Consider the following 12,352-nt stretch of genomic DNA (forward strand, 5'->3'; position numbering starts at 1 on the left):
AAAAATTTTTAAAGTAAAAACAGAGCGGAGGCTGCAGCCCAGTTGTATAGGACCTCCCCAGTGGGCAAGGCCCTGAACTCATATCTCAGAACTAAAGAGAGACAGACAAGGACAGAGAGAGACAAAGAGGCAGAGACTAAAATCCTTCCACTACCTGGCTCTTGCCTATCCCTCCAGTTCCCACCGCCCAGTCGTGTTTTTAGAACATGGTGATCGAGCCTCACCAGCCCAGTGCAGTTGCGAACGGTCTCTGGGCTCCGTGTGCATAGGATACGATCACCTGTTGTACACTCCCCACCCTGGACAATATTTGCTGCTCTGGAAAAATATTTGGTAAGCGACAAAAGGACAAGAGGAACAAGGGAGGTGAGATGATCACTGCCCCAACTCTGCTCAGTGGATCTTATACAAGCCCCTGGTGCCTGACGACGTGTTAAAACTAGGCCAGTGGAATGGCAATGGCCATTTTCTAGGCTCCTAAAATCCCTCCTTAGTTGCTGCTTTTCACCTGGTCCAGGAAACATATTTGTCACAAGTAGCAAAGGAGTGATGTCAGTAGTCTAAGACTTAAAGGAACCTGGGGGCTAGAGAGGTGACTCAGTGGTTCAGAGCATTGATCACTCTTGCAGAGGACCAGAGTTTGGTTTTCTGCACCCATGTGGTGGCTCACAACCGTTCATAACTTCTGTTCCAGGAGATCGGACACCCTTTTCTGGCCTCCAGGATAGCCAGACATGCAGGCAACACAACACTCAGATTCATAAAATAAAAATAAGTAAATCTTTTTCTAAAAAGAGAGAGTTAAATCTTGCTCTAAAAATAAATTTTAAAAACATCACTTTCTAGCCATGGAGATCAACACCAGTCTCAGTAAGAGATGATGAGAGAAAAGAAGGAAAGACATTTATCGACAATGGATGCAAACAAGGCCTGGCAAGGGACGCTCAGAGACTCCATGACAGGCCTTTCTCTTCCCTGAAGCATGCGACAGCCTATCAAGGATGCTACATTGCCCATGTCTAACAGATGTACATAAGCAAACCCTGCCTCCTGGGGTAGAAACATTGGAGCTGGGCTGCCTAAACTGCTGTGTGCAGACTGGCTAGACTGGCACCAGGGTGTAGCTAGATGGCACCTCTTGAGGTAGGGGTGGCTTCCTATGACCTGACACAATGGTCTAGACATAAGATCCAGTTCATATTTGAAAAGGTAGGAAAGCTAGGCATGGTAGGATCCATCTACAATCCCAGTATCAGGAGGAGGAAGCAGGAGGGTGTAAAATTCAAGGTCAGCCTCAGCCTTGAAGCCAGGCTGGGCGACATGAACTCTCTCAAAAAACTTTTGTTTTAAAGTCAGGAAAACAAATTCTTCCCATGCATGGAAGGCAAAACAGGGTCCAAGCAGAATAGCTTGCAAGTCATCTTCATGCTAAGTATAGGACAGTTTCATAAATTTTTGAAAAACTGAGCAACCACCCAGAGGATCTGATGGAGAATCTTAGGGGTAGCTGTTGAGACAGTCTTCAGTGTGTAGCTCAGACTGACCTCAAACCTGAAACCCTCCGGCTGTCTCCAAGGCCCAGGATCACAGGCGTGCATTACCATCCCTCCCTGAGAGCCCAAAGCTTAATGAAGGCAAACATAGCATGGCCCTGTTCTGGATCACAAGTTCCAACTTCTTAAACATCCCATGAAGACTCATGGCTTCAAAGCTGAGTTCCAGACCAGTAAGATGGCTCAGCAAGAAAAAGTGATTGCCCCATAAATCAGGTGCCCCGAGTTCAATCCCCAGAATACACAACAGAGAGAACCAGCATCCCAAGGTTGCTCTCTGACTCACATATGTGTACCATAACATGTGCACCTGCAACCACACTCACACATACAAACACATCATGCACACACATACACCTGATGATTAAATAGTTAACAAAACAAGAATTAAATTTAAAATAAAATTAAGTCCCTTCTCCCTAGGGATATTTTATGTGCCTCCTAGCTTGGGAGGAGTAAAATCAACTTCCTGTTGCACCTAAGTCAGCCTATATTTCTTTGATCAATATGGTCACAATGGTCTTTGAAAACTGGGCACTGCCACTGTGGTGCCCTCAGAAACCACACAGAGGGGCACCACAGAGTTATCAAAGCTCAAGAAGCAGAGCAAGGCGTTCTGAGAACCCGCCAGGAGAGCCATCGGCCAAGCACTGACTACTGAATCAAACAGACCCAGCAAAGGAAGCAACCTCAGGCAGTGTCACACAAATCAGAAAACTACCGGCAGAGCCAACACAGAAGACCTGGACAAACAACAAACTACTTGACACCCCAAAGCTTTCAGAGATGCTGGTCAACAACGGGTAACTGAGACCCTACACAAGTGGCCCTATCTCTAAGCAGGCTGTGCAGAAATGACCATCCCACGCTACTGAAGTGTTTAACCTAAAGTTGATTACTTATCCAAACATGCTTATTTCTCAGGTATTGCCATTTCCAGAACATCTTTACATTACAGCGAAGGGAACAACACAGACCGATGAGGAGGGTTATGAACCATTATGGACACCAGTGGCCAAGGGCTGTTGTTGGAATCCTGATAGTTTTGCACCGAGACCAGCATGAGCTTGGCCATTGAGCCAGCTGGTCACCTTGCACACACAGGTCTCATCCCCAGTGCTGTTAAGGCATGCTTGTCTGAAGTATGACTAAGGATGCAAGATCTGGCGGGAACAGGTGGGAAATGACTGAACAATTATTCGAGGCTGGAACACCTGAGTGAGATCTGTTGCTATACACAAACTAGAAAATCTATGGCCATACTGCCTTGAGCACCCGATCTCATTTAATCTTGGAAGCTGAGTAGGGTCCAGCCTGGCTTAGAACTGGGATGGGAGACTGAAGGACAAGCTTGGAACCTAGCGATTCTCACCGAGAATTTACCAAGTCCTGGAGAGAGTATGGGTCCATGTGTGCTGGTGTGTGCACACATATGTTCATACAAAGCAGTCCCAGTCCCCACAGCTGGCCCAGCCCTGAGCTTCTTTTTCCCTTCAAATAATCCTGGCTGTCTACAAAATGCTGACACCCCCCCCCGCAAAAAAAAAAAAAATAACAACAAAGCATAGACATGGGAACATCAAAGCTAACCACAAAATGTCAATGAAATAATGTGGGTGAAAGGTGGGTCCTAAATTGCCTGTGAAACATCATGGCATACTAGGAAAGCCCTGTTTACACAGAGATAAGGAACAGAAAAGACCACAGGGAGAAGGCACTGAGAGGGGTTTCTGCAGACTATTTATGTATTCAGTAATTCATTACCCTTCCATCTCAAAGTTGAATTCCATGGCTCTACAGCTCCTGCCTTTCACCTTCTCAGGGTCCCTGTCCATCCCTTGATGCCCTCTTCAAAGAGGGACAGCTGCCACTCTGGGGCAGTGGTGGAGCCCAGGGCCCAAGGGCAAAAAACACCCTTGAGGTAGAGTAGGCCTCCTCCTGTCTGTCTCCAGCACCATTCCCACATCCAGCTTCCTCTTTGCTAAAGTGCCCGGGCCTGAGCCAGGATCTGCTACCCTCCTCCCAGCCCTGGCTCCCACTTATGCTTCTCCATTTCTCATATCCACCTGACCATGGCTTCACATAGAACTTTCTGTTATAGCTTGCACCCGCTCGGCACCTGCTTCCCAGGAGTAGAAGGGACCGCTTCTGAAGCCTCCCATCTCGTGGGCACTGCTCTTTGACAATGCTCAGCTCAACGTAAGCATTGGGACAACCAAGACAACAAGCAGTTGCCTGCTTCCACCACTTACAGGTGGCCCTCCAGCAATCTAGCCCTTCCAGGCTGCTCTGACCTCAGTGGCCTCATCCATGAAATGGAGCTGACCTCCAGAATGCACGGGGACAGTGTATGTGTACACATTTGGCTCCCACTGTGGGCAGGGATGTCTTTGGAAGCCTGATGTCCTCTTCCATCATCCTTTTTGCTGAAACTCTCCAGGACCCCCCAGAGCCAAACCCTCATTTGTAAGCATTAAAGGATGTGTTCCCAGTAGGTAGGGTTCACCTTGCAAATAAAGATCTCAGCAGGCTACTCATTCCACTGGAGACCTTTGCTCCCAAACAGCCTTCCTGCTGTGAAGTCAGTCTATGAACTTTGTCAGGGATTCCTACACCCTCATTTGCCACGGACTCATTTCTTAAGGAAACTAACAGATGCGTGTGAGTGTGTGCAAAGGTCTGTGAAGTGATTACTTGCCAGAGGCATGCTCACCGCCATCTTGATTATGTCTTCCACCCTTCACCCTGCCTTGCCCAATTTGTTCCCAACCATCAACTGCTGCTCTGGGTCCTGCCTGTGTGACTTCCTCACCTCATCTCAAGGGCATTTAAGGCAGCCAGCTCTATTCTTCACTCTGCACCATTCTGTCATTAAGTAATCCACGAGGCCCCAGCATCACCCTACTCCCATCTGCCCACCTGCACATGCTCTCCTCACCAGAACCCATCTGCTGGCCCCTTGAGAAGAAGCCAGGACAAGACATTAGGTTGCCACTAATCCCAGGTTGACCTCTAGTCCTCCCCCACACAGCCAAGTACAGACACAGGTATGTGGGAACTGCAAGAGAACCACTCACAGCCACTCACAGTCGTAACCAAAACCACAAGACCCACCCAGAACCACAGGTGCCCTCTATGAAACGGAGCCCACCCACCTCGATGACCCAGGAGAGAGGCCTAGCCAGAGCCAACAAGCACAGAGAAGAGAGACAAGGACGAACACACGGGCAGGAATTGAAGAAGAAAGAGGGCCCAGGCGGGGTCTGAGGGAATTCTTCGGAGTCCCCTGATGGAGGGCCTGAGTACCTGGCCCTTCTCATTCTCTAGGGAGCCCCATCCCCCAGGCTGAAGGAGCAAACAGTAGGAAGAAAGAATGATGCTTCACTCCACACCCAAGGGACACGGGTCCTAGGTATCTGTCCGTCAGCAACGCTGCACGGGCCTCAGCTTCCACAACACAGAGATGGGATGCAAAAAAGCTGTAATTGAAGGAAGACCTTGCTTACTGGGCCTGGAAAACTAGCATCCTTGTGAAAGACATTGTGGGACTGGAGAGATGGCTCAGCAGTTAAGAGCACTTCCAGAGGACTCAGGTTCAATTCCCAGCTCCCACATGACAGCTCACAACTGTCTGAAACTCTAGCTCCAGGAGATCCCATACCATCACGCAGACAGACATAAATGCAGCCAAAATACCAATGTGCGTAAGATAAAAATAAACAAGTCATTAAAAATCAAAGAAAGTCCCACTGGTCCCAAGGAAGTGACTCAGAAATTTCTGAACACCAACTAGAAGCTTGGCCTCCAGTTTTTTACTTCAGGCTCCCAATGTCACCTTGGGAGGGCCCCTCTTCTTCCCACCCCCCAAAGGTTTCATGGCGAGATCATGTTCCCCTGGGATGCAAAATTCTTATCATACATTTTTTTATTTTATAAATATACATGTATAAGTTATTTGGGGTAGGGAGGGGCACTGGAGATCCAATTCAGAGAGCCTTGAGCGAGCTAGGCAAGCACTCCACCACTGAGCTAAGCTCCCAGCCTTGAATAGCTTCATTCTTGAGTTACTATTTTTACTTTTCCCCCCCTGATCCCAACTGGGGCTCTCATTTCTTTGCAGCCTGGTCTCTTTTAAGACCAGGAATCCTGAGTTCAAAACTGATCAGCATGGATCCAGGCTACACCTGTGACCCAGGACCCACCCTGTGATGACACTTCTGGATCCAGGTCCTCAGTCCTGTTCCTCCGGGAGACTGCAAGTTCAATTTCTTGCTGACAGGAGAAGGGGAGGCCCAGAGTGACATGGGCCTGAATTATCAATCAACACAAGCCTCAAAGCAAGGGACTTGGGACTAGCTAAGTCAGGGTTCAAAACTGAGATGATGATGTTTCCATCTACTTGGTGGACAGAGCCCCAGCGTGACAACAACAAACAGGAAACCAGAGAGTGCTTGTCGCCAATAGACAAGAGAAGCCAGGATCCTGCTGTCAAGCTCAGGGGACAAATTCCCACTGCCACGTGAAAGCCCTGGTCAGGAAGTCAGCACACCTGTCCACCCACCCCCCCCCCCACTGTAGCCAATGAACAGCAGTTGCTTACCTGTGACTCCTTCCCTATCATGGGGGCTCGGGACTACATACTCTCACCTGTACCACCATCCGGCCATTTCTAGAACACCAAAAGGCCTAAGTGGAGAATCAGGCAGAAGAGTGGGATTATCTAGGCACGGCTCACTGCTGGCCAGTTCCCACAGGCTGGCAGCTGCTCTGTCTGAATTTCAGGTATATCATTTGTCTCCTGGCCCCCAGCTGGTCATCTCCTTAGTCTGATCCCAGCCCCATCCTCCACCACACAGAGCTGATGCAGCAATCAGGGTCCCTCCACCAACCAAAGAATCCACAGGACAATCTTCCTGGCCACACCCTGGGCCACAGCTCCCCTTTGTAATCTGGTTAGTGGTTTGCCAGTTCCTGGGTACACACTACCTATAGTCACTCAAGTCTACGGAACCCCTGTGTGCCATCCCAGCACTCTGGGCAGACCTAGACTTAGGGTTGGACTGCTCAACTTCACTAGAAAACTCTTTCTGTACCCCAAATGTCCCCAGCCACCAAGCCAGTCCAGATGAGGTGGGGGTGGATAGGCTCTGTGCTCTTCTTTCTGATTTGGTCATTCAATTAACAACACACTGGGGAGATATAGCCAAGACCCTGGCAAGATGAAAAGGGAAAAAATGCTTGTTTATTGGAAAGTAATGGTTCAGAATATGCCCCCAAGCCCCAAATGCTGCTAGACCTACCCGTCCCAAACAATCTCCAGTAGCAATAACTATGGGTATCCTCCCCCAACACAACTGTCCAGGAGCAGATACAGACACAAGCTGAAGCTACCAACCCAGAAAGCCACCACAGCAATGACAGACATTCACAAGAGAACACCCAATAGCAACCAACAAACAAAACCATGGTGGTATGCTCACAGATCCCCACAGGCTCTAGCCTAGTGCTGAGCCATGCGCAAAACTTGTGTGAAATTAACTGAGTGTGGTAAGTCACATCTGTAATTCTAACACATGGCAGGTAGATGCAAAAAGGATCAGATGTTCAAAGTCATCCTCAATTGCAGCAAGGCCATTTTGGGCTACATGAGACCCTGCCTCAAAAAAAAAAAAAAAAATCAGTGAAATAGTTTTCTACCTGACCCAGAATGGGAAAACAGAAAGAACACTGGTCCTAAAAAAAAAAAAAAAAAAAAAAAAAAAAAAAGTTAAAACCCACTGGGCAGTGGTGGCTCATACCTTTAATCCCAAAACTCAGGAGGCAGAGGCAGGACCTTTGAGTTTGAGACCAGCCTGGTCTACAGAATGAGTTCCAGGACAGCCAAGGCTGTTACACAGTGAAACCCTGTCTCAAACAAAACAAAACGATACAAAAAGCTAAAACCCAGCAGAAGCAGTGTTTTCCTCTAATCAGCTGGGAGCTGATGGAACAGCCCCCCAAAAGTTCTCTCGCTAGCTACCAGATGTGCCACTGGGGTCACTGCAGGCTGTCAGACTGAAGCAGTGAGATGTGCGGAAAAGAACTCTGGAAGCAGGTAGAAGATACTTGGTGGCTGTAATTGGTCACTTCCCAGCGCTCAGGTCATACGTGAAAAAGAGGAAGTCATGTCATAAGATGGGATTCAGTGACTCACTCTCTGGGGAGCCCTTCAGGGACTGACCAAATAAATTCAGGCCAGAATCACAGCCCATCTTCTGTAGGCGCTGGCTGCCTCTCTTAGCACTTGGTGGCAACCCAAATTAATAAAGCTGAAGCCAAATTTTCCAACCCTTCCAGCACAAGGTCCACTAGGACCAGCATGCGCCACACCATAGTGGCTAAGACAACTGTCCCCAGGTGTGTCCCGCACACCCTGACTTCCCACCCTACCTGCGGGTGACACTCTGAGCTCTAGGGCAGAAGCAAGATATCTCTCCTTATGACTCTTCACATAACCCAGCAGCAGGGTTTCACCCATACTCCCTTGGATCTTGGTAACAGCCATCTCTGTATGCAGGGCAGACAGTATCCCCATTTGACAGAGCTCACACAAGTCAGATCCCATCTGGAGTTAAGCAAAGACAGCTAGAGACCAGAATTTGCCACAAGAAGTCCCTTGACATGGGTCACTGATGGAATGGCAGGACAAGACTATCTCCACACCAATACTCCAAGGGGTTACCACTTACTCTACTCAACACAAGTAGCTGAGTAACCCTGAAGCTCAATGTTCTGCACCCTTTCTCTAGGGCAAGCACCAGATGACATGAGGGTATACACCCCAGGGCATCAAAAGCAATCCCACCTGGGTGAGACCCGGCTAGAAGGGGGAATGTACAGGATGGATGGATGGGGAGGAACGTGGCACTTACCTCCCTCAGCAGCTGCATCCCTTGCAGCTCATCTTGCTGCTGCTGGGCCACAGTAACCCCCAAGACGAGTGTGTGCACAACACAGGAGACCACAGAGATGATCACAATAGGGCTGAGGCTGAGGGGCAGAGTGATGAAGAAGGAGAAGACAAAGAAGGCCTGCCAGCCCACTGTGTCACTGGCTGCGTGGGCACGTGAGAAGTTCAGGCCCAGGTAGGAGAAGATCTGGGCTGTGATGAGCAGCCACAGCAGGTAGGGTACCACTTTGCGGCTCACTCGATCCGGGAGCAGCCCCTTTTTGCAGAGCACAAAGAGGATGATGTCCAACACCAGACCAATGCCAGCCACCATGAGGGGCGCTAACTTGTCGCTGGAGAAGACCACTGCGCACATGACCACCACGTAGCAGTCAAAGAGGGCCGCAAAGACCACCAGCACCAGCAGTGTCTCGTGGCGCTGCCTTTTGAAGTAGGTCTGGTAGAGGTTCTCCAAGGACTCAGGCACGAAGGTCAGCCGCATAAAGCGAGGCAGGCAGAGGCAGGACCCGGAGTTCCGCACAGAAATTTCATGGGTCCGGCCAACCCCACGGTCGGGGTCAGAGGGCAGGCTGACCGAGTACTCGGCTGAGTATTCTGCCGAGTACTCGGGATCCGAGAAGCCCTGGTTCCTGGGCATCTTGGCTGGTGGCTGCTTCCAAGGAATGCGGGAAGAGTATGGGTCAGGGCGCTCACCAGGGATTCCTAACTGGGGAAGGGAGGGAGGCTTTTCTTGGATGTGGATGAAGGGAGTCCACCTGGGGCAAGAATGCTGAGTGGGTTCCCAGGACACAGGTGGCACCGATCATCTGCAACTTAAAAGGACATGGCTAAGTAGAAGCGCCTCTTTCCTCGCCACCCACCCTACCCCTCACATAGATCCTTGGCTACACAAGCCTCCAACCCCATAGCCTCCCGAGCACGCCCACACACACTCAGTCCTGTCCACACCAGACACCCGGTTTCCTGCCTCTGGCTTCTGGAGGGGCCTAGCCACCTCTCCATCCTTCGCATGCCCGGCTCTATGCCTGTCTTCCTCACCTAAAGCCTCCCCAGGCCCAATTCTTCCAAGCTGAAAATAAAACATGCCTAGAAAGAGCAGGGGCGGTCCTGGGGATTCCCGCATCTTCCTTCTGTTTACTTCCTTTTCCCCACCCAACCCTGGGAGACTCCAGCCCCTTCCCAATCTCCGGCTCTGCAGCGTCGCGGAAGCCCAGCCCTGGACCCTGGCTTGGCGCTGACCTGTACGAGAACTCGGGAGCCGCGCGCTCCGGGCCGGGGCTGCGGGCCGGGCCAGGCGGGCTTCAGCGAGCCGCAGGATGCTGCCCGCAGCGCCGCCGCACCAGCTCGTCCGCCCGGGGCCGGAGCACGGCTCCCCTCGCCGTCAGGCCCCGGGTCGGGCCGGGAGAGGCGAGGGGCTGCGGCTCAGCATCCGCAGGCTCAGAGGACGGCGGCGGCGCACGCTGCGGATGGCGGGCCCAGGCCGGGGCAGCTTGCCAGCATCCTCTTCCCGCACGCAGGGCGAGCCAGCCGAGTCCGTGCGCCGCGCTCTGCACACTGATCCACGCGCGCCGCAGGCCCCGGGAGGCGGCCGGCCCCTCCCCTCCTTGTCGCCGCCTCCTAGGCGCGGGGTGGAGGGGCCCCTCGCTGTCCCCAGTGTCCCCCACGTCCCAGCGCCCGGAGACAGCTGCGTGGAAACACCGGGTGGGTGGCAGAAAGGAAGGGATGAAAGTGAATCCACACCTTGCCTCAAGCAGGCCGTGTTAAGGAGGATCAAAGCCCGGGATGTGCACTCCCTGCAGGTGAGGCGTGCTCGGGGCACCCCCTTCTCCAGCCCTGGCTTCCTTCCGGGGCCATGAGAGGCCTGGGCTGAGGTTTGGGGGCCGCTCCCCGAGTGGGCGCGCCCCGTCTCAGTGTCCCCGCCCACCCTGGCCCAAACATCAAGCATGGGGCTTGATCTCTCAGAGAGGGAATGCCCCCTAACCTGGTGGAAAAGCGGGCTGGAGTAGCTCTGTTGGTACCTGGCACGTGGGAGCTGGAAGAGGCCTTGCTTCACGAAGAAGATCGCCAGAGCACATCCTGGCACTTGAGATGTGTTTGAATTCTTTCTTAAAGATGCAAATGCTCCTTTTTAATCCATCAGTCTTCTAAACTGCAGTACCAGTTATTTTCCTTAAATTTGACAGAACACCTTGTTAGGAGAGAAAGCCATTGTTTTGGGAGAAAAAAATGTGCAGAGGGGACTGAGGACAGTCCTCAGCATTAAGGGAAGGGGGGTGCAGATGAAGATGAGGGAAGAAAAACAGCCCCAGGGTGCTGCTGGCTAGGGATGCCTTGTCGTGCATGGGTGGAATGCTTACATTCCCAACACCCAGGGAGTAAGCCTTTGCTATGTGTATGGATGTCCCTCATCTTGTCTGAAGAGCCCCCACCGGCCTCAGCCCACACTCCTCAGGGCTTTGATTAGAAAGGCAGGGCATAATAACTTCAAATATAGAAGGAGGGTGGTCACCCCCATTGTTTTAGGTTGTTTGGGGTCCAGAAATTTATTTTTAACTTGTTTCTTGATGGTAAAGGACATGGTTTTTACCTTTCACAAAGGAATGTGTTGAGAAGGAGGAGAAGAAGGCAGAGAGGAAGGGAGGGGAGGGGGCTGCTGGGCTGTGTCAGTTGATAGAGTTCCTGGCTAGCATGAACAAGGCCTGGGATTCAGTCTGTGGACTGAATCCCCAACACTGCAGACCAAAGTAATAAATGCCTGGAATCTCAGCACGACCAGAACTTCAAGGTCACCCTTAGCTGCATATCAAGTCTGAAACTAGCCTAGGCTACATAAGAGCCTCCTTGTCTCATAAAAGAAAAACGTAAAGATGTAATGTACCTGAACTTCTGGGGATACAGCAGTGGTAGAGAGCATGCCTGGTATGAACAAGGTTCTAGGTTCAGCCTCTAGTGACTACAGTAGTTAAGAGCACTTGCTATTCTCACAGAGGATCCAGACTTGGTTTCCAGCAACCCGCATTGAGTGGTTCACAACAGTCTGTAACCTCCATCTAAGGGATCTGGTGCCCTCTCCTGGCCTCTGAGGGCATCAGACACTCAAGAAGTAGACAAACATACAAGCAGGCAAAAGGCTCATACACATAAAATCACACTAAAATTTAAAAAGAGAGAGGGTGGCTGGAGAGAGACTCTTAGTTTTTAAGTGCAGAGGACTGGGGTTCAGTCGCCAGGGTCTACATGATATCCCACAATCCTCCATGGAATCTGGTGCCCTCTTCTGGCCTTCATGGACACCAGACATGCACACAAAGCACATATACACATGCAAGTAAAAAAAAACAAATCCATGCATATAGAAAATTTAAAATAATATGATTTTAAAGACCCATAAATACATTGGTTTTATTTTGTTAGAGTTTCTCTGTGTAGCCCTGGATGTCCTGGAACTCAATTTGTAGACCAGAGATCCTCCTGCCTCTGCTTTCCTGGTGCTGGGATTAAAGGTGTGCACCACCACACTTGGCAGGGTTTATTTTGACACAGGACACTCACTTAATTACATCTCTGAGTCTCCCCAGTCCTTGGGATCTTCAGCACTCCCTCATGTGTCAAGGCCACGCCACATGCCTGGGTCCTGCCTACCACCTATTTCTCAGACATGCTACATCCTGTTTCATTTGAAGAGTTGTTTTTATTTCCTTTGTGTTCTGCATATATATATATATATATATATATATATATATATATATATGCATATATATATATATTTCACTGTGTACATGTCCAGTGCTCACAGACATTGGATGCCCTAGGAATGGAGTTGGGGACAGATGTGAGCTATCATGTGGGT

At 50.6% G+C, this 12,352-nt stretch overlaps 1 protein-coding gene across 1 annotated transcript in view; it reads right to left on the reverse strand.

Moving 5' to 3' along the window:
- Adcy3 (adenylate cyclase 3) overlaps positions 1-9,889 on the reverse strand; it is a 71,099-nt gene extending 61,210 nt beyond the window's left edge. Inside the window, exons 1-2 of the mRNA XM_051181721.1 lie at positions 9,742-9,889; positions 8,465-9,314 (exon numbers count right to left, since the gene is read on the reverse strand). Of these exons, the coding sequence (XP_051037678.1) occupies positions 8,465-9,139 (675 nt within the window). The 5' untranslated portion in view covers positions 9,140-9,314; positions 9,742-9,889. The remainder of the gene's footprint in view (positions 1-8,464; positions 9,315-9,741) is intronic.
- Positions 9,890-12,352: the final 2,463 nt, after the last annotated feature.

The sequence above is a fragment of the Phodopus roborovskii genome, unplaced genomic scaffold, assembly GCF_943737965.1.
Source record: "Phodopus roborovskii unplaced genomic scaffold, PHOROB, whole genome shotgun sequence".
Taxonomy (NCBI): Eukaryota; Metazoa; Chordata; class Mammalia; order Rodentia; family Cricetidae; genus Phodopus; species Phodopus roborovskii.